This window comes from Atheta coriaria, unplaced genomic scaffold (genome assembly GCF_025399875.1).
Source record: "Atheta coriaria isolate IRGN ID8LTWV9N9 unplaced genomic scaffold, Caltech_Dcor_3.1 hic_scaffold_3_pilon, whole genome shotgun sequence".
NCBI lineage: Eukaryota > Metazoa > Arthropoda > Insecta > Coleoptera > Staphylinidae > Dalotia > Dalotia coriaria.
Window position 1 is genome coordinate 497,370 of NW_027045445.1, and position 22,962 is coordinate 520,331.

Genomic DNA, 22,962 nt, shown 5'->3' on the forward strand with positions numbered 1-22,962 from the left:
TAATTATTACATGAAATTTGTGAGTTAGAAAAGTTATGTAATTGTTTGTGTTTGGTTTGTTTGTTTATATAGGAAGCGAGAGTGAAACACGATAAGCAACAACAGGAGATTGTGATTTATCAAGAACTTTTGACTGAAATTGAATTGTGGTTGCATACTGTGCGCGAAACCCTTTTGATTGAAACGCGAGACGCTAGCGCATTGGACGCGATCAGTGACGAACTTAAATCGAAAGAATATAAATTAGACGAACTTAAAAGTGTGTGCGAACGTTTCAAGCAGGATCCTCAGTTGAGAGAGTTTGCGCTCACTCTTGAGGAGCAGCTGAGAACGATTTTGATAATATTTGCTGAACATAAGGTGATTTTATCGCGTAAAATTGAAAATATTAAAAGAGAACAACAGTTACAACAAGAAGTACCTCCTGAATTATCCGTAAAAGAAGAACTCAAAGTGGAAGAGTCTGAAGACACTTTGGATTCTATTTCTATGCCCATTGAAGAAACTCTTCAACAAGGTATTTGTATTGAAACGCAAACCGGTGACAGTTTATTGGGGACGGTGCCTATTGAAGAAGAAGACATGGAGCGTAAAAAGGAGAGTATTAAGATTACCAAGACGGTTTCTGGTGGGATGCAAACCATTCATATTGCTACCAATCCAACGGAACCTATTGTGCAAGAACCTGATGATTTGACTGTGGCAGCTAATTATAAACAGGAAAAAGCTGATAATCAAATTGAAGATGTAACCACTTCTGAGATTAATATTTCCAGTATGAAACCTAATCAAGGGTTTGAAACTGTTTTTGTTGAACCTGATGAGACTACTACCGAAGTGATTGTTAATCCCGATGGCAGTAAGAGTATTATTGTAAAGAAACTTCATAGAACGCTGGTGCAGCGTCAACAGAAACATGTTACCACATCAAGTAGCCACAGCACTATAATCACTGGAGATGATAATGTCCCGATAACGCAGAGCTTTTCTCAGGTCACCCTGATGGGACAACAGAGTAGTACATCAATTGCAGCTAATGGTAGACAGGAAACACTGACCAGTTCCAACTATGGTGGTCGTATTGTGAAATCAGGTGCTGATGGCGAAGTGCAAGTGCATGAATTTGAAGGTGAGCCAGAATCGCACTTTTCCGTTATTGAACAAAAGCCGGAAACAGTGGAGATGCAAGGAGTGCAATTCCATGAAGGAGATCTTGCGATGGTTGATGAAAATGTTCTTGTTCCTGAAGCCGGGCAGTACCTGGTTGAAAGTGGTGAACTGCACACTTCTTCATCTAGTGTAAGAGCTGTAGTCCAACAGGTAACTAGGCGTATTATCCGCAAAACAAGGAAAATCATCCGAAGAGTTGTCATTGTTGATGGCAAGGAAACGGTTCAAGAGGAGATTATTGAAGAACCCGAGGAAGTTGAAATTACTGAAGAAGGTGTTCCCCGGGTGAGCATCAATGTGATGAAAACTGAAGGTGTGCAGGTGTTGGACCCGCAACAACAACAACAGGGTTCTTTGGATGCCGCAAATACAGAGAGGTATGTCTCAGTAGCCACATCACCCATTCCAGCTGCACCAGTATCAGTAACCAGTACCAAGAGTAGCCCCGTATCTGCACCGGCTTCGGTTACTTCCCGTATTGAGGCGCAAGTTGATGAGAAGTTGGCTTCTGGTAGCTCGAACCCGCTTTCCGCACCACCTAGCTCGGAAGATACACCATCCGATGGCCGGAAGAAGGGCGGCAAGAAAAAGGGCAAGAGACCGCTCGATGATAAAAGTATAGTTAGCGATTTTATTTCTGCAGAAGCGGTGTCGTCGATGCAAGCACCTCACCCTTCCCCGGATGTGATTCAAACTAAGATTACCACCACTACGACAACAACGCAATCGCCGACTATTAAAACAACTGGCGATGAAACTAAACCTGAACAAACATCAAGGCCTAGTTCAAAATTGGAGTTTCTTCAATTACAACATGAATTGGATACTGCTGAACCCATTGAGGTGAATGTTACTCAGACTGAGATTTGCGTTAAACCTATTACACCGGTTCCGGAAGTAATTCAACCAGAAAGTCCAAAAATTGTTGTTAAAACATCGAAAACCGGAACACCTTTGATTCTAACTCCTACTCCTACTCCAACACGAACACCTACACCAGTTCCTGTAGAAGAAGATGACACTGGAATTAAGGTAGAGATTACCAACACTGAGATTGATGTAGAGATGACACCTGAAGAACTTAGATATGAGATCACACTAACACCGGTAGATGCTCTTGACGTACCGTTGGTGGAGGAGCCTGTTTCTGAGACTGTATCTCTCGCTGGTGATGATTCCGCAAGTGACAAGTTGAATATTCAAGAGATTGTTGCTGAAGAAATTGAACGTGTTATTAATGACGATCCTGCTTTCAAGTCATCTACCATGGAATTTATTCTAAGTGAGAAAGCCCAAAGCATCCCCACTCCTACTAGTGTTGAAGAACCATCAAAGGGCAGCAAAAAGAAGAAGGATAAGAAGGACAAAAAGAAGGATTCGCCAACTTTAGACATTACTGAGGTAAAGGATTCTGTTACTACTGTTTATGGCTCTGTACCCGCAACTGAAGAACGTGTAGAAATTCAACTACACTTGGAAGAACAGCAACCCAAGAAGACAACCGAAAAAACTATGGACAAGTCGATGGAAATTAAGTTCAAGGATAGCGCTGTTTCTCCAATGGTCTTCAAGCCAGAGAGCGAACATGAAGATAGCATTACCAGTGGTGATTTGGACAGCGGAGGGCGAAAGAGTCGAAAGAAAAAGAAACGTAAAGATGATCAGAAAGAAATGACCCCCGATTACTCAACTTCACTGGCTGACTCTACCGAGATTAGCATGCCAGAGGAAGATTCCTCCAGACAGGAGGAATCGCCTAAGCCTACCATGGAATCCTTTGATACTTCGGAACATGATCAAGACGAATTTGCTAGTAAGTCTGGCTACGAAGCCGACAAAACTACTGTAGATGAAAGCCTAGCAGATGATGATGATATGGATAAGAAGAAGAAGAAACGCAAGAAGCGCAAGCAAAAATTAAAACCTGAAGAGACTGAAGAATCTAACGCTCCTGTTTCTACCTATGACTCATCGGTTGTGGGTGAATCTATTCAGTTTACTGATGATGAAGTAGTGCCTGAGGCTTCGCATAAGAAACCGGCGGAGGATGCAAAGAAACGTAAGAAAGATAAGAAGGGCAAAAAGTCAAAGCCTAAGGATGAAGAGTCTGGAACTGAAGAAGCTAAAGACACTGAAGATGCTGAAGTTCCCCTTCAGGAAGCTGCAGTTGTTCAAATTACATCACCAAACGATTCCTATAAAAGTATGTCTAGTCCATCGGAAGTTGGAACCGTTAAAATTGTAGAACAAATGGTTGTCACTCCTGATAATCAGGAAACCATTCGAGAAGTTGAATTTGGTGTTATCTCACAGGTTCCTGTGGTTGAGGCTCTAGTCACTCAAGAAAATATTGCTCAAACATCTCCTATTCCCACCGAAGAAATTGTTCAACCTGTTGCTACTGAAGTTATTACCAAAGTAGCAACGGAAGTAATTTCTGTTCAAACCTCGCCAGAACCTGTTCAAGAAGTAACTGAAATGGCGATTCAAACTCAAATTTCCGAAGAACCATCACCACAAGTTGTCACAGAATCTGTTGAAACTGTAACACAGACTAGTCCTTTGGAGGTAATTGAAGTCCTGGTTCAAACATCCCGAGAACCCTCTCCAGAAGACAAACCTGTTAGAGATAGTGTTGAATTTACTGAGGAAAGTATTCAGACTGTTGAGGTTCCACATACGGCAACTGCCATTCAAACTGTAGAAATTGAGCCTGAAGTAAAAATTGAAGAAATCAGAACACCTGACAAAGTTGAAGTACAATTGATTAGCCAAGAGACTCAGGCAGAACCAACAGTTGCTGTTATTATGCACTCGGCACAAACATCACCAATGCCATCAGCTCCTCCTGCAGAGTTTGATATTGCTGAAACACAGACATCTATTCCATACCCTGAAAGTTATATTTTGACTGATGCAGCGAAAACAATTAGTAGTCCTGTGGAAAATATTCCTTCACCTCCTGTTGTCCCAGTTTTGGAAGCAGAATCCAAGAGTCCTGATGTTTCTTCATCGACTGAGTATGAGTTTTTGATTCAAACTACGATTGTTGTGCCGTCTGATACGGATACAACTACAGATCTAACAACACCAAGAGAAGCACATACCGGAGTGAAATCGCCCTCGAGTAATGAAGATGACAATGAGGAATTTTTGGATTCTGAACGAGGTCCTCAAAAATCTAAGCGGAAACGTAATCGGAAGAAGCATCCTAAACAACAACACCAAGAAGATGTGGGAGAGTCTCCTCAGCCTGAAGAACAACCAGTTACTAAAGATGTAGAAGGATACCTTGACCCAAGGGACCTTTATGCAGATGTAACTAAAAGAGGATCACGATCAACATCACCGGCAACTTCAGAACACAAACAGGAAGTTGACGTCATTTCTCAAGAACAACCCATCGTTACAGATTTAGATGTTCAGGATGTTGAGGAACCTATTGATGTATTGGTAAAAACAACGAAAGTAACAACCACAGCTATGAAGAAAATTGATCCCAAGGCAGCTAATCTTGCTCTGCTTGATAATGAAAGAATGCAGGCTACCGCTGGTGACGTAACTCCAACCGTGTCATCTCCAGAAACTCAAATTGATGTCAATATCAACATAAAAATTGAATCTTCTGAGGATGAAGATAAAGCTGGTAAAGGCGAAAAGGGTAAAAAGAAGAAAAACAAGAAAAATAAAGGCGCCAAAGACACTAAAGATTCTACGGATGTGAGAACTCCAGAAATGGTAGTTCAAGATAATGTATTGGTTGGCGAAGCTATCGGTAAAGATAAAAAGAAGAAGCCCAAGAAGAAGTCTAGTAGTTCACCCATCGAAGATAAACTTGCAGCTGGTGATTCTTGGGATATTGATTCCGAGAAGAACGATGATTGGGAAATTGTAACAGGAGATGAAATTAAGGAAGATGTTACAACAACAGATGTGGATAGAGAAATTCTAACAGAAGACCGAACAATAGCTAAAACACCAGAAAAGACGCCTGATGAAGAAGAAATCAAAGTACAAACAGATGTGGTTACTACCATTGAAAAGAAAGAAACAGAAATTTCTGAAGAGAAAATTACGATAACTGAGGAACAGAAGGATCCTATTAATAAAAAAGAAGCCAAGCCGGGTGATGAACATATTTCACCTATGAGCGAAGAACAAGAACCATCTGAGGATGACCTCGCAGGCAAAAGTAAAAAGAAAAGAAACCGCAAGAAGAAAGGCGGTAAACAATCTGATGACTTATCATCACCAACTTCCCCTTCAGATTCCGAGAACAAAAGTTTAGAAATCCCAGTGGAGGAATCAATTAAAAAGTCTTCTGAACCAGAATTAATTCAAACATCAACAACAGAATTGGTAACAGCAGATGGTCAACCAATCAACATCCACACAACAATTATTACATCCGAAGTACAAGAATCTTCACCTACCGAAATTCTTACCGATGTCAAAATTACTACACAACCACTTACACTCCTTGACGTTCAAGATTCTACTCCAAAATCATTCAGTTCCTCAGACTCATCGCCAACTGAACCTCATCCAGATTCAGACAATTTGAAAGATGTGTTGGAACCAAAGAAACGTAAACAAAAGGGAAAATATGCTACATCTGTCACGATTGAAGAAGTGATGTCACCAGCTCCTGTTGGTGATACTCTATTTAGTCCTGAAGCTGGAGTTCATACAACTCCACTATCACCACCTAGCACGAGTTATGAACCAGTTTGGAAAGACAATGTAAAACCCAAGGGACAATCACCATCACAACAATTGATCGATCAAGAGAAACAAACAGCACCACCTCAGGAAGTTGATATCAAGTGGAATCAAGCCATGGCTCTAGTCAAAAAGAAGAATCCGCAAAATGCCAAGAGTACAACCCATTTGAGCAACATTCTGTACTTGGCTACCTTAAATGAGGTTGTTACGGATGAATCTATCTTACAAAAGAATAATGATGTACAAGACAATCTAAACAAGCTGAAAAATGCTGTGGCAAAGAAAGATCCTGTCATAATTGAAGAAACTGTCATCACTACAATTGAAACCATTACAACTTGGTTAGAAACAATAGAATACAGAATATACCTGCAAAGACAGAAAGCACCTGATGGACCATCTGAAGAGAAAGTCAAAGAGTTTACAACGTTAAACGATGAAATTGTCAATATTAAAAAATCTATCACAGAATTAGAGAACACTCTGAACAACACCAAGGATGTGTGCAACGAGCAGGAACGCAATCGTCTGATTCAATTTATTATTATACTTCAAGAGAAACTATCGGAAATTCAGGAAGTTACAGATGAGCATAAACAACAAGCCGCAGAGGATCTGTATAAATGGGAAGAGTTTATCGCTGGTGTTGATTCAATCAAGGACAGTTCAAAGGATGTCAACAGAAAGTTGGATGAGCTTACATCGGTTGATGCGTCACCTCAGGCCAAATTTGATTTATTGGAAGAGATTGAAGCAACAAATAAATCTAATCTACAACAGGCCCATAAACTTAAACAAACAGCACGTAGTTTAATGCATTACTATCCTGGTAAGAGCATTCCTCACGAGGTTTATGCTAATTGTGAAACTTCTAAACAACTCCAACGCCGAATCGAAGCAGAGCGTGAGAAGGTCATCCAGCATTTGGCACTTGCTGACGAATACGAACAAACCTTGAAAGATTTTGGACATATTGTTGAGATTGCTGAATCTTTAGTCATCAGTCCGATCAATGTTCAGGACTTGACCCATCTTCAAGATGAAATTCAAAATCATAGAAAGTTCTTTGGATCCTTGAGCAGTTGTAGAAGTATTTTGGAATCTTTGGAGGAAAATCTTGACGATGACACAAGGAATCAACATTCTCCATTACATCAGGATTTATACAGACGAGCGAGCACCATTTTACAGGACCAAGCTACAGGGCGTTTCCAACAGATGACTCTTGCAGCTTCCAGATGGACCATTTCAGACCAAGGAATGCGAGATGAACAGAAGTGGTTGCAGGTTGCTCAGCAAAGAGTTCCTAATCTGAATAATGTCACTTCGGCAGATTATGACCAATATATCAATTTGTATCAGTCGTTGTCGTTGGATATAGCACAACATCATGCAAAGTTAGTTCATTTAAATAACACAGCGAACAAGTTGCAAGAGTTGGTCAATTGCACATCATTAGAGCAGACTTATACAGAATCATTGGAAATTATTCAGCGATTACAGGAGGATGTTAATAATAACCTAAAGCGATTGATTGCGTTCCGTGACACGTGGGGAACGTACAACATTCTAAGTGATAAGTTGGAGTATTGGCTGAAGGACGCCGAAAGGGAGTTGGCAACTATTAATTTACCCGTTGGCTCCGCCCCTAGCAATATGCGTCAGTTTTGGGTGAGTTTTAGTTTCATAATACCAATGATAATTTCATAATTTGCTAAATGTATGCGAAACACGCCATTGTTATTGATTTGTTTTTTATTCGTGTTCTTTTTTTCTGTGTAGGAATTAAAAGCGCAACACGAAGTTAACAACGCGTTGCGCATCAATGCAGGTAACCAGCTGGATAGGTCGATGCAGATTGTACCCGTTGCTGATGAAAATGTCCAAAGACAATTCCATTCGGTCTTGCAACAACAATGGGGCAAAGTATCCGCTAAAATCGGTGAAATACAGAATGCCATCATGGAGTCAATTTCAGCTTCTGATGTACCCACCAATGAAAAGCTAACCATTTTAGAACAGGAATTGCAAGAGTTGAAATCTAGTATTGATCAACTTGGTGGTGTGATTAAGAACGAAGATGAGCTAGATTTATATGTGGAAAGATTACAGATTATGTCTAAGAGAATTGAAGCCATTGAGAACGAACTTGGTAAACTTGGTCTGCTCAATGCAACAGAATCTGAAAAAGTTGGTAAATTACTTGCGCTATCAAAACGCTTAGAAATGCAAGTTGCAGAAGAATTGGAAGGTAGTAAACTTCTTAAAGAGCGTCTACAGAACATCCAACGCGGTTTAGAACGCGTCAAGAAACATCACAATAGAATTACGGATGTTTTGGACCATTGCGAATCTGCCGAGAAAATGGGCAGTGAGAGTGTGGAAAAGGCTGTCAATGAATGTTATGAAATGGGCGAGGAGCTGGTAACACTCTGGCAAGACCTGATGACTTTAAGACAACTTCTGCACACGCTTCCAATGAGACTTAAAGTTTCTGTATCACCGATTGCAGTGGAACGGGAAATATCTGGATTGATTGATAATCATACTTTGTTGGAGAAGAGATGCGGCCAACTTTTGGCTCTTCTGAGATCCCGAATGGCACTGTGGCAACGCTTTGAAAGACAACTGGAATTGGTACAGCATAGTGTGCAGGAAGCTGATTTCATGATGGAGTTGCTTACTGTTCAAGGAGCTGTAGATTATGAACGGTTGAAGAAGGCCACGGAGCGTCTTGAGGTGAGTTAGTTGCATTTAATGTTATAATGGTATTAAAAATAGTAATGATTTCATTTTCAAGTTGTAAAACAGATTAGTACGTGTTGTTTGCATTTTACGGTATTTTCGGTTGAGGATGATGTCATTGGCTTGACAAAGACCCACATTTTATGTTTGATAACAAATTTACATAACGACATTACTTCGAAAACGAATCATATTGCACGCGCGTTGTTTGGGTAACAAATTTATGCTCGTTATTGAACATTATACAATAACCGCGCTATCGGCAGACCGACTGCCGCGTCGAAAACGAGTTGTTTGTCAACGTCCGTTTCAATATGAATCGATTTACTGTTGTTGACATTTTGTGGTTTGTGTAAAAACGGTAGCGCAGGTAGTCAGAAGTAAATAACTTGAAAATACAATTTTTGTTTTGTAACTAAAAGTTTGGAATTTGAGAGGATTAAGTGATTAAGTGATAATAATTTAATAATACCTTGTTGTTTGTTTTCTTTTTGTCGTATTTAGAGCGTGTCGGGTGATTTGGTGCGGCGTGAAACGCTGATCGACGAGCTGAAATCGATCGCCGAACCGTTGGCGGCCGACTGCGACGCGGAGGTGGCTGCGAAGGTGGAGGCGGCAGTTGCCGAGGCGTGCACCGCCTGGGAAGACACGTGCGCCAGCCTGAAGCAGCTGTGCGACAAGTACCAACACGCCGCCGGTCTCTGGCAACGTTATCGTGAAACTTCTGATGTCTTGCGCGAATGGATCGATGCCAGTATCGAAAGTGTCAGCGATTTACAACAACCGGAAGAAGTTGTCAAACAGGTCAAGGTAAGATTTACACGTTTTTTTAATGGTAGTTTTATCATGGATTAGCACAAAATTAAAAAATCCAACTATATTTAGTATATCAACTGGTTTTAGTGCAATAATTGAGCGCCATAAGTAGGGAGACCTCAAAAACAGTTTTTCTCTGACATCCCACAACCGGCGCGAACTTGTGTTTGCGCGAAGTGATAAGAAACGCGCTGATAAAGCAGTTTTGCCGAGTTAACGACTAGTCTGATTTGTACGGGATGTTGTGTCGGTCAAAAATATCGGTTATGAAGGTTTCGAAGCTGTTTTTAGTTTGACCCAACTTTGAAGAAATCCTTTACGAGCAAGTTTGGTTTACGTTATGCGCGTTTTACTTAGTGTTGCACTTATCCGCCCAAGTTGGAAGCTATTTTGAGCGTGCGTTGATTATCTTACCCTGTGCGAAGAAGTGAAGAAGATAGAGGAAGCTCATTGCTAAAAATACACGCTAAGCATCATAATCGCTTATTTGCATTTTCCATTTGTGACCTGAGGATGGATAAAAGTAGTGGTCTGTTGGTTGCTGGCATTTGAAAGTATAATTGCGCCGTGAACGCACACGAAATAAATGAATACCATGAACTGTTGTAGAAGTTAAAATTGCGATTTGCACGTTTAGAGTGAATTTAGTTGCGCTGTGTGATTATTAAAGTTTCGCCGGAATATCGATTGTGTTTTGTGTCTCTCTGCGCGCTTTGGAACACGCAGTAAATTAACAAAAGCGAGTAAGTAAAGTAGTGTAAAATTACACGATGCACGGTGCCGGCAAACAAATGAGGCATACCGCAAAGCATAGTCATTTGTTTTGACTGTGCGCAAACTTTGACTCTGTTTGCGTAGCAATTGTGCATTAAACGGCTGGAATTTGTGCGCTATGCTCGAACATGAAGCTATAAATGAAATGTCAGCATTTATCACATAAATATTTACGTTGGGAAATATCTCCGTTTTACCTAGATTCGTGTGAATTGAACTTATTTGCGTTGCGATTCACGTGGTGCGTGATGGAGTGGCGCAGTAGTTTTGCCCAGCATCCCCATCTCGTAAGATCGATGCCCTTCCCTTGTGTAATGCTCGTCGTCGTTTCGCCCTCACGCGTGGGCGACGAGCCGAACATCTGAGCTTTTCGAGACAGTGCGGTCGCACCCCTCGTCGTCGGTGCAACGCTCGTTAAGCCAAACGCATTAAACAAAAATCCGCTCCGAAAATATATCAATGCATACGATGCATCATTTCACGTCGCGCGCGCTGTCGATGGTGAATTTTTGCTTTTCTTGCTGCGCTACGCATATTTACGTTTCGGATGCGTTTAATGGTTTAAAATAGAACATATTTACGCGCGCGAATTTGTGTCGGTGTCGGCGAGTTTTTCGTTTTGTGTGAAAATTTTGTGGCAGGAATCGAGAGGCGCAAAGCTTTTTCAGTTGTCGATTGCACGCGCGCCGTCAGCCGAATATTTTCCGCTCGTGAAACGTGCGTGACCCTATTATGCGGCACGCGCTTATGAATGGAATGGTGTCATTCGTAAATGCAAGCGAAGTGTGTGTGAACCAACAAGGCACGCGAGTTAAATTGATAATTACGGCATTTAGATTGGTGATAAATACGTGTGATTAAAATATTATGTGGAAAAATGTGGGGACGCGAAGAACTCAAGGTAGTTGTATGTTTGACTGTTTGAAATTGGAGTATCGTTTGTTAGTTGTGACTTTATAATGTAATATTTCCGTAATTTCCGGCTGAAATTTAATGCCAACATGCAAAACAGTGCCAAAACTAATTTCAAACGTTTTTCTTCGATTTGCGTTACCGAGGTCGGCATCGTGAGAATTTGGTTGCGCCCAATTTGGAAATGTGATTAGCGCTTACATGCTGCAGCGTTGATCGTTTTATTTGCACTCGAGCCGTTGCGTGTTTTCGATATTTCAATTTCGATGATATGCCCATGCCCCAAAAGCACACATTTATATGTATAATGAAAGGCGTTTATTGTGTGTGTCGGGTACCGCTCTGCATGCTCGATTACTTATGTGGATTCATTTGCGATGATGCCTCGCGCTTGGCGGCGGCTCAAAATTTGCTCACCACGCGCGCGTTCCTAAAATCGAAACTATAGCAAAAGCAACGGAACTAATTGAATTGGGTCGGGCTAGAGGTGTGATTTCTCGCACAATTTTATAAATATATCGGTTGCGCCGCGAGTCAGCGTTCAAGGTTAATGGCGGTTCGACGCGTCCATTTTTGTTTTATACTTCGTTTTCGTTTTCATTAGAAATGAAGGCCGGAAACGCATTAAACGCTTTTGATGAATACACAGGATGTTGCGGAACAATTAAGGTCTAAATATGTATTTATATTTGATTTATACCCGACTTAAGACTTAAAAGTTTTTGATTACTAAACATAACCTATTTTATACTCTATTTTTGTCGTTGTTTGTGGTTTTAACTAATTGTTTACGTGTTTTTCTTTTGTTTCCAAATCAAAAGGTCTGCGAGGAGACATTAGCCGAACACACCAAAAGGCTTGCCGAATTGCGCCAGCTGGTTTCAGACATAGCGGCCGACGTCGGTCTGGACGCGGACGCGCTTTTGGGCGGTGAGGTCGACGCGCTTGGTCGCAGGCTCGTCGATGTCAAGGATTCCCTCACCATCTTGGCCAACGTGGCCGAGAACCAGGCGGCGCAACGCGACCAAACTAAAAACCAGATTAACGGCACCAAAACAACCCTAAATTCAATTCAAAAAGTAAGTTCTATAATAAAACCACTTGATATCTCTTGAGTATACATTAATATTTCAATTACAGAGTGTAAACGAGCTTCAAAATGGCTCAGACCCCGATAGCGACGAGAAACTTCATGTTCTTCGTCAACATCTTTTGGGGCTTGGGAAGACGGAAAACCAGATACAAGATATTCATGACAAAACCTTGGAAAACTATGATTCAGATTCCATTACTACCGAAACAACAGAAACGTCTATTTTGGAAATTTTAGAACTCTGGCAGACCGTTTTCCGGGAAACGTTCCAACAATACCATCGTTTGAGTTCAAGACTAGTGAAGAATGAAGATGGTGCCGCCGCGCTTAGGTTGTGGAAGGAGTATATCATTCATGTGCAACAGTTCCTATCTGGCACGATACCTAGTGATGTACATAGTTTATCAGAACACCAACATCTTTGTCAAATCCATCAGAATTTGCTTACTACTCAACAAAAGGTTCTCATGCCACAACAACAACTTACTGGAGTTGAACCCAGTGTAATGGAACAGTTTAACACATTAACCAATCTTCACAATGAAACACTGTCTAAAATAATGGATAGGTACAATGAGGTTGAAGATCGTTTGCAGACCTGGAAGCAATACACTGTTGATCAGGCTTCCACATTAGCGTGGTTGAAGGAGATGGAGAAAGAACGTGAACGACTACAACTTAAATACATTCATGTTATTCGATTGCCCAAACTTCTTGCGCAGATTGAAAGTCTGATTGATCGGATGTCCCAGGGCGAAGATCAGTTGGATAATCTGCAGAAACAACAAAAGAAGATCTTCCAGTTTTGTGATGATGCTTTTGCAACCTCGATTAGGATGGAACACGCTGCTTTGAATCAAAGGATATCTAGTCTTAAGGCCGCCATGGAAAGTTGGAAGTCTTTCCTGAAACGTATTGCGGATCAATATAAATCATACGAGGGCAAGGTGCAAAATATTCAGAAGAGTTTTGATGAGATTCAGAATGTTATTGCACAGGAAATTCCATCCACCAATTATGGTATTAACAATCGATTGGATAGTCTGAAGAGGACCAGGTCACAGTTGGAGAATGTAACAAAGGATTTGGAGGAGTTGGATGTGATCAAGGAACAACTTAAGGAGTGCTTCAGCCCAGTTGATATGAAGACTATTAGTCAACGTGTATGGTTACTGTGGCATCAGAAGAAAGATCTCGAGCATGAAATCAAAAAGTTGATACTGCAACTTGAAGAGAAGACTAGTTTGCGGACTCTATTTGAGACTAGACAGACTAGATTTGTTGATTGGGCTAAGGAATTAGAAAGGAGGATTGAGTCTGAGACTGAAACCTACGGACCTTTTGTAGATCCCGAAGAAATCATCAGGAAATTAGAAACTGAACTGCATGCAGAGATGACTTTGAAGGAAAGAGAATATCAGTGGTTGTTGACAACGGGTAATGAGTTGGTTAATGCATGTGGCGAAGAGTACAGTGATGTAGTGGCTAAACAGAATCTGCAAGTGAGGACAAACGAAGTTCAGGAGCGATGGAACCGCTTGGGACTACTGATGAAATCACGAAGCAGTAAACTGCAGGAGATGATGAAGACCTTGTCCACATTGGAACAACAGATTACGGAAATTCGCACTTGGCTGACCAGCATGGAGCAAGAACACTCTAAACCTATCGAGTTTGCGGAAGCAAACAAGAAGTCCTATGATCAGTTAATTGCCGAGAATGAAAAATTGAAGAAGAACATTCAGAAGGAAAGTGGTAAAATTGGTGAAGTTCTTAATTTGTGTGAATTGTTGCTGAATGACACGGACGTCTGGAGGACCAGTTTTACCCCGGATACTCTTAATCTAGCTATTAAAAACCTGGAAAAACGATGGAAGAATCTGTGCGGTTTGGCATCTGAACGAAAACACGCCATTATGGTAATTTGGAAACTATTGCAAGAACTGTTGACGACGCATGATGAGAATGAAAAGTGGGTGGGTCAACAAGAGAAAAAGCTGGCCGATGTGGAGGCGTTCAATGGGAAGATCAATGACAAGGTTGAACGCTTCGACAAAGTGAGGAAGGAAATTGCCGGCAAGGAGGGGGCGCGTGAGAGGATGGAGCAGGCGTATGCGCGACTAGCTAAGACGAGCGGAGTGGAGCCTGAAAATATCCAACGCTTGACGGCTAAAGTTAGATTGCTGTTGAGCAGATGGGGCGCATTGCGAGCACGCGCCGACGACCTCAACGTCTACAAGGAATTCCGAGACGTTCAGGGCAGCGCCCTAGTCGGTCTAGCGAAGGTTGACGCGCGTCTCACACAATTGCAGCATTTGGCACGCGACGATCAACAGAGCGACAGCGATAAACTTGCTGAACTACAAGTAAGTATTTTTATCTACATTCCATATAAATTCCATGTTTTGCTTTTGTTTTGATTTCTGTTTTGTGTTTATGTCATGTTTCTTTATTATTCTTAGAATATCGAAGAAGAACTCTCCACATACAATCAATCCCTGCAAGATGCAGACGAGCTGGGCTTAAAGATTATGCAAAAGGCCCAACAGGGCAAACCCAAAGATTCGAAACAATCAAAGGAGGAAATTTCCAAGGTGCAGACAATGATTGATGAATACCAGTTGTTGTGGAAGGACATTCAAACGCGCATATCTACAGTGAAAATGGATTTGCAGAAACAGATCAAATCTCAAACTGATCGCCTCAGACGAGAGGAGGCTGTTCAGGTTGAGACTCTTAAATTTGAAACTGACGCTGGTGTGCAGGTGGATACTTTGCCGAAACACTTGCAGCGCATGACATCTCTTAGCGCAAAGGATGCTTATTTGATGGAATTGTATGCCGCCTTGGACGAGTGTTCGAAACATATCAACACTCTGGACGACATGGTTTTGGCACAGATTCCTCAACAAGGATCTCCTGAACTTCATACTACAGGCAAGAAGATCGCCAAACAGACAGCAAGTTGCGAATCTTCTGTCGAACTGATCAATCATCTTTGTGAGACTCTGATCAACGACTGTAGCGCGTCTCCAGAAGAAGCTTGCGCGGACCGCGTCAAGGACCTGTCTCAGAAGTATCAAGTACTGTTGGGACAAGCCAAGACAAAGGAACATAAAATCAGAGAACTTAGGTATGTATAGATAAACTTAACAGAAATATTTGTTATGCTTTACATAACGACTAATTTGAATGAGTTTGATTGGTTTTATGGTTTTAATCTAATTGCAATACTAATTCTGTCGCAGGTCTACCTTTGATGCTTATAACTTTTTGTGTGAACAGTAAGTTATTTCTTTTTGGTTTATTATTATTTAGTGCGTGTAGCTTTTTATGACATATTTATCTATTTATAGTGAGGCCGGTAGACTCCTGTGTCCCTTGTGCACAAAACGAAATTGGGCCCAATTGGAAAACGACCTTTGGCGTTTAGAACAATGGCTGCAGGTTGCTGAAGGTACTCAGAAGACACAGAAATCACCGCCGTCCAACTTTGAGCAGTTGGAGGACGTTATTCAAGACCATCTAGAGTTTGTACTGGACCTAGACAGCCATAAGAGTATAGTCAGATCCCTGAATATCGTCGGGTCCCATTTGGCTGACCATACTGAAGACACTGAACGGGCGGATTCTCTCAGGAAACGTCTCGACAGTGATAACAAACGCTGGGACGTTGTTCGTAATAAAGCCTCTGATTGGCAGAACTCTTTACAACATGCACTTATGGCGGTAAGAATTTAAAAAAATATAAATTGATTGTTTATAATTAATCGGTTTGTTTTTCTGCAGAACAATCAATTCCATAACACGGTGACAGAACTTTGCGTGTGGCTGGATGCCGAGGAACAAAAGATACGTGCCTCGGAACCAGTTGACCTCACAGCATCGCCTGAAACCATTGACGCCAAGCTGATGCAGTTTGTTGAATTTAAATGTGATTTGGAGCGTTGCGAACCGCGAGTGATGAGTCTGCAGGAAACGGCGAATCAACTCTTGCGCGCTGAAGATGCTCCCGTCGGCTCGTCGGGGATTTGCTCCCGTCTTACCGATCTACGTCTGAAGTTGCAATCGCTCGTGCGACTCACCACCATCTACATTCTGAAACTCGCGGGCGTGCTCGGCAGAGACGCAAGCGCCATTTTGCAAACTCGCGTCGGCTCTGGCCCTATGCTCAATCTAAGTCAAGACGTAAGTTTAACCAGTAGATGCCACATTTTGTAAGAAATTTCTCACCTTTTTTCTAAAAGAAACGCAACGAAAATGATGCTAGTCAGACGTCTCGACCGTATTTTGTAGTCTTATTGAAGTTTTTCATTAAGTATTTATTTTTTTGGTTACCAATACGTTTACTATAATTACCATTTTGGTACATTTGATTGATAAGGATTGTTGCCGCAGGCTTCCTGATTACGTTTTGATTCAGATTGTTGTTGTTGCTCGATGTTGTATGCCCCAAAACCTTGTTTCGTACCGTTGTTAGTATCTAAGCACAATTTCACCTTTGTTTGCGTTTCTGGACAGCTCGCCGCCAACCAAGACGCCAAGCCGGGCCCCTCCAGCGCTCAAGGCAGCGAGGCGAACACGTAAATATCTTTTTTTCAATTTTATTTTCATTACACCCTCACACAATTGATTGTAGTTTAATCATGGTGCTTTTTATTTATGGAATTATCAATCAATCACTAATTTAGATGCACTAAATGTTTACAGCCCAGAAAAATCATCAAATCTACTCAACTCAACTAATAATTCATCATTAACATCATATCATTATTTTTGTTACATTGACTGTTTGATTTCGTATGAAATTATGGTACTGATGTTTTGATTGTTTATTTTTATAGGAATACGCAATCGGATGAAATAGATGTGTCCGTGTTGCGACGAAGCTACACATTTTTGGGCCGCGTCGTGCGTGCCTCGATGCCCTTCCAGGCGGTGATGCTACTCTTGTTGGGAGCGGCTGCGTTGGTGCCGTTTACCGAGGACGATTTTAGCTGCTCGCTTGTGAACTCGTTTGCGAACAGCTTGCATCCATCACTACACCACAATGGCCCGCCGCCGCCTGTGTAAACAAGGCACTGACGACGGCCATCTTGAAAGGCTAAATACACAAACAAAATCGAAATCAACACAAAGACAAGCGGAAATTTCCGCCGTATTGAATTTAATGCAGATGTGTCCAGAGAACGAAATGTCATTCCAATAGTTTTAGTTTGTAATTTGCAAAACAATTGTAATTTTCGCGACTTAATTGAAACGCGACTGTGCAATTCCGATTAGTTAGTTACTGGCATTAGATGATGCGTATTTATGTCGTTTTTTATATAGAGATTTAGCGTAGACTTGTTTTAGCGATTGTAAAGAAGACATTGTAAAATTTTGTACATGAATCGAACACGTATTTGTATATTGGGGGATTTCTGCGTGACGAGTTGCGAACGCACACGAGATGCGAGAACGATTTTAAAATGTAAATTTCAATTTTATCTAATTCTTAGTGTTTACTTACGTATACTTTATTAGTGGCTGTACGACCAATACTACTAAACTAGAACATTATATGTTCAAATTGGTGTAAGGTTTGTCAAGGGAGTGGAACACCTTGTCATGTCCTTTATCTATTTGAATGTTGCAAGATGGCGTCGCTTCAGAAGCTCTCCACTCGGAGCGACTCCATTTTAATTGTTATGAAAGGAAGCAAAACAAAGTAAAATACGATAAACTATCTCTCCAAGTTGATCGTGTTTTACTACTGGTTTTGAATCAAACTTGTTGAAGGTCGTACACACTTCCAACGCTTAACTTGATTTAAATTAATAATGCTTTCGATTGTTTTAATAATTTTGTAATTTGCTCATTGGTGCTATTCTAAATATGTTAAGTTTTTAGTTTGACAATGTAATAATTATCAGTTTGTGTTGTTACTAATCTTATTATTTAAATTATATATATATTCTATGTATAAGATTGTTTTTATTTTTATTTGCGCCTAATCTCCACTTCCTTAGTTCTCCCTAAAATGTGACCTAATATTTTAGTATTTTTTAGTTTTTGCTCAAAAGCCAGGGTAGAAATTTTTGTTAAAACTTTTTTTGTGTCAAAAGGCTGAGTCGGACTATTTTGCAAAGTTTTTATAGGTCGAAGTTTAATAAAAATTTCTATTCTAAATATCTCAATAAGTAAATGAGGAAAAAGAATTCAAATTCTTATTTCTTGAAAGATTTTTTACTGGTTGGTCTATTAAAAAAAGTGCCGTGTAAAAGTGATTTCTTTATTATCTACATAATTTTTTATATTAAAAATAAAAATAGAAAATGTGTATTTTTATATAATGAAAGTTTCAGAAATCGTGATGTAGAATATTTTGGTCTATGGTAAACAAATCTGATAATCAAATATTATTAAGATAAATTTTTGGAAATCACCCTCAACCTTAAACTTTAACGTTCATATTATATTGGTATCATTATAGATCAATTATTTTTAGTTGCCATTAATTTTAGCTATCCCTGGTTGATCGACTCTATAAATATACTCCGCTGGGCTTAAATATATGACATATTCGACATCTTCTGGGCTTATATCGTTTATAAAATGGCCGCCTTGGTGTTCATTTCTAAAATGGATGTGAGGCGTATACAAATTCAACCCCTATACAAAAAAATATTGTTAAAATATATCTTTTTGTAGTTTCAGCTTATACAAACTTGATCTTCAGTTAAAATAGTTCCAAGCATTACAAAGGGAGCACTGGTATTGAAATGTTTCACCCAATCAGCAAAATTTTCTACTGGTTCCTCAGAAAAAGTTGGCATAACAGAAGTGTCTGCCACGCCATTTTTAAACAAACCAACCAATCCCACACCTATGGGTTTTTCAGAACCAAAATGTTTACGCAGAATGTGGCGTAATCCTGTGCCTAATACAAACGTACTATTTATGCGTTGTTTTAAATGTAATTGAACAACCTAAAAATTAATTAACGCAACATGAAGCAATACATTAATTAAAAATATATTACTCACTTTTCCAGGATGACCTTTAGAAGCAAACAAGTTACAAAGAAAACCAACGTCAGTTTGACTATCATTCAAATTTAAAAGTTTATACCCAAAAGTTCCATTTGGCAAGTTCGTTACTCGAATTGAAGCAGAATGTTGATGCAATGTACAATCTCTAACGTTAAAATTGTAAACTCCCTAAATAAATATTTAATTTTATCATTTTTATATATTAAAACTTTTAATTACTAAAAATACTTCTGAATTGTACCCAAGTTGCTTGAATGGTCCTGCTCCGGCACCAAAAGCATAAGCAGTGTTTAATTCAGCAATTGACATCATATCAACCAAAGAATAACTTTTTTTAAGGTTCGGACGTGGAACTAGATTGCTAAGGCTACCAATATCTAACACTCGAGTACTTCCAGTTAATCCTAAATAGAATACAAATATTAATAACAACTTTAATTGAAAATAATAAAATTTACCTGCAGTAGTCAATAAAAAGGGTTCCTCCCTTAAATCCGGAGAGTTTGCAACCTCGGTTTTTACATAATGGAACTGTGATTTTAATTGCTTCGACAATACTATTAAAATAAATTGATTAATTTTTCGTATAAATAAATATTAACACTTACTTACCATGTGCCATTTCATTCAAGTCGGGAAAATGCAATGTGTGTCTTTCTACATGCCAGAGTTTCCGAGGAAAACAATAGCTATGTACATTTTCTACCAAATTACACCCAATTAATATTAATAGAATTAAACTAATAACTTTAATTTTATATATATTAAACTTCTTCAACATATTATAATATGTATTGTATTTAAAGTTTATTTTTCTGTAAATATGAATAAATATTTATTTAAAAGAAATTTACGCTTTATATATGCACCTTGATCGTTTCAGCCATGACCAGAATGTTAGTGATAACAATAATCGCAATGCGTTCCACGTTCAATGCAAAAATAAGCAACAATCTATAACACAGGTCAACACAAAATTTGCCTTTCAGTTTAAAGTTTTAATTTCGATAATTTAGGTCATAACTACACGAAAAAAAAATATATGGCATAAAGAAGTTTGCTTCTGTACTCAGAATTCAGATTTAACAATATTTTTCAAAATTTGGGATTTTTATGTTTAATTAAGGATAGAACTATACAAATAACCTAATTTATCATTTTCATGAAATTTTATTATTAAAATAACTTATAAAAAAGTGAAATATAGTTTAAAAGTGTACATTTTTGCTCTTTCTTTTGTGATCATAAGTGCTTTCTCTCAATAAACCCCAGATAAATCTCCCATCATATTTTCGTTATATTGGCCTTGATATCGTTGTTCGAAGTTCTTGATGTCCTGATGAAAACGTTCTCCTTGCTCTTCGGAATATGCCCCCATGTTATTTTTAAACTTACCTATGTGCGCATGTAGCATATGTACTTTCAACGACATCCTGCAACCCATGGCCTTAAAATTTTTCAACATGTCTTCAACTAATTTTTCGTAGTTTTTAGCTTGGTTATTTCCTAAGAATCCAGTTACTACTGCTTTAAAACTGATCCAACTTGCTTTTTGGGTGTGATTCAGCAATTTTGGAAATTTTTCATCGGCGAAAATTTGCCTAATTTGCGGACCAACAAAAATACCAGCTTTAACTTTTGCTTCGGATAACTTGGGAAAAAAATTTTCAAATAAGTAAAAGCTTCTGAGGTATTGTCAAGCTGATTAACGAATTGTTTCATCAACCCCAACTTAATGTGCAGAGGCGGCATTAATATTTTTTCCACGTCAACAACTGCATCGAATTTCACGTTTTGTTTTCCGACGCAAAATTCCGTCCTTACAGGCCATGATCGCTCTACATAATGCTTAGCATCTGCTCTGCTATCACATAAGCACAGATAACATGGATATTTCGTATATCCGCTCTGTATTCCCATTAACAGACCGACCATTTTAAAGTCTCCAATCAGTTGCCAGTTATATTCGTGATACTTAACCGATGTAAGAACGATTCTAACACTTTCATAATTTTCTTTAAGATGACCTGAGTGGGCAATAGGAAGAGATGGAAATTGGTTTCCATTGTGTAACAAAACAGCTTTTAAGCTTTTCGTAGAGCTGTCAATGAATAAACGCCATTCGCTAGGATCACAAGGTATGCCAATTTCTGCAAACAAACCTTTTATGTCGTTACAAAAACAAAGTCCATCTTGTTTTGTGAAAAACGTAGAAAATGTTTCATGTCTAGTTCGTTGATCCGTAATCTTAACATCAGCAAGCAAATTCCACTGTTTTAAACGAGAGCCCAAAAGCTCTGCTTTACTTTTCGGCAAATTTAAATCTCTTATCAAGTCGTGAAAATCTTCCATTGTAATTAGATGGTAGCTTGGTGGTTTTGGAGTAGGTAAAAATTCTTTATCGGAATTACATTGTGTTTCAATGGAACTAAGAGATGAGCTACTTTTCTGAGATAATTTTTTTGGTGGAGAAGGAATTGGTCGTGTCAGGTCGTGTGCAATTGGAGCAGAAGAAGACTCAAGATTAGGATATTCAAGAGGTTTTGCATTTTTTCCGCTACGTCTTTTATTTGGATTTACAACGCAAAAGTAAAAAGCAAAAGTTCCAAAGATCTTTTACAACTACTACAAGCCACATGTGGGACCCATGACTTGTCTTGATTGCGAACAGGAAAATTAAAATAAGCTTCGTACGCTTCACAGAGAACCTGAGATGTCTTCAGTTTAAATTTTGTGTCTCGAACTTTTATAAACTGACCACATATATAACAAAATGCATCAGCATCATGTTTACACGTTCGCGATGACATTTTAACTTTAAACGATTTGATCGAAGTTTGTCACTCGACTGCCATCCACCAACCAGCAAATGCAGGTTTTGGGGACATTCCTGCTAACGTTGCAAAAATGATGCAGCTGCAGTCTGGAGTGAACTGGGAGAACAAAGCATATAATTGCAGCTGTCCCATGGCAGGTGTTTTGTCAAATGCAAATGATAACACTTCGCCGCGTTATCAATACGTTTGTCGGACTTGACCCGAACATTTATAAAAGAAAATTGAAAATGAGTATTATTACTACAGATATCACAAAAGCAAACTTTGTACCAAAATGAGGTATTCGCTGGTAGTTGTTGCGCATAATTAACCCAAAAATCATAAAATAAACTTTAGGACAAAAAATAAAATTTTTTTTTGTTGAGCCGTGTAATCTAATAAATCGCAAAATCTGTTGGTACGCGCATAACAACGCCTAGACCAATGTGGCCAATTCTTGTTTCAAAATATTTGTTAAAGTCCTAGGATGGTTTCTACGGCAAGAAAAATTCGAATAAAAACCCTAGGAAACCCGGGAAAACCCTAAAGACAGCCTTTTTTATGATAAAAATTGGCATTGAGATCCAATCACAGTTACAATTGAATAATTGAATCCGAGATGGCGCGCTGAAGCGCATTAGTAACAATTCTTTATATAATTAATTTTTTTAAATAAAATTGCAAATCTTATTGATAGAATTGACAAATACTATGTCTAGAACAGGAGAGTAAAAACAAATTACATTTTTATTAAACACTACCAGGATGAAGTCATGGGCAAAAGCTAGTCAAAAATAAATTTTACTTGTACAATTAACGCTACACAAATATACAAAGACAGAAACAACCGTATTGAAGTGTTTTATTTACGATCTTT

General features: G+C 39.3%; 2 protein-coding genes across 2 annotated transcripts in view; one reads left to right on the top strand and one right to left on the bottom strand.

Annotated features, from left to right (window-relative positions):
- Nucleotides 1–18,203, top strand: part of LOC135803615 (titin-like) — a 29,916-nt gene extending 11,713 nt beyond the window's left edge. Inside the window, exons 7-17 of the mRNA XM_065317283.1 lie at nucleotides 73–7,566; nucleotides 7,678–8,634; nucleotides 9,145–9,450; nucleotides 11,964–12,221; nucleotides 12,283–14,601; nucleotides 14,698–15,368; nucleotides 15,484–15,519; nucleotides 15,592–15,964; nucleotides 16,025–16,423; nucleotides 16,757–16,818; nucleotides 17,080–18,203. Coding sequence (XP_065173355.1) covers nucleotides 73–7,566; nucleotides 7,678–8,634; nucleotides 9,145–9,450; nucleotides 11,964–12,221; nucleotides 12,283–14,601; nucleotides 14,698–15,368; nucleotides 15,484–15,519; nucleotides 15,592–15,964; nucleotides 16,025–16,423; nucleotides 16,757–16,818; nucleotides 17,080–17,308 — 13,104 coding nt within the window. The 3' untranslated portion in view covers nucleotides 17,309–18,203. The remainder of the gene's footprint in view (nucleotides 1–72; nucleotides 7,567–7,677; nucleotides 8,635–9,144; nucleotides 9,451–11,963; nucleotides 12,222–12,282; nucleotides 14,602–14,697; nucleotides 15,369–15,483; nucleotides 15,520–15,591; nucleotides 15,965–16,024; nucleotides 16,424–16,756; nucleotides 16,819–17,079) is intronic.
- Nucleotides 18,204–18,495: 292 nt separating this feature from the next.
- On the bottom strand, nucleotides 18,496–20,189 carry LOC135789658 (ester hydrolase C11orf54 homolog). The gene is made up of 7 exons (XM_065299592.1): nucleotides 20,139–20,189; nucleotides 19,882–20,084; nucleotides 19,728–19,826; nucleotides 19,498–19,673; nucleotides 19,264–19,437; nucleotides 18,946–19,206; nucleotides 18,496–18,889 (listed from the first exon to the last, which is right to left on the bottom strand). Exons 2-7 carry the CDS (start codon nucleotides 20,048–20,050, stop codon nucleotides 18,722–18,724), a joined length of 1,047 nt encoding a protein of 348 aa, XP_065155664.1. The 5' UTR covers nucleotides 20,051–20,084; nucleotides 20,139–20,189; the 3' UTR covers nucleotides 18,496–18,721.
- Nucleotides 20,190–22,962: the final 2,773 nt, after the last annotated feature.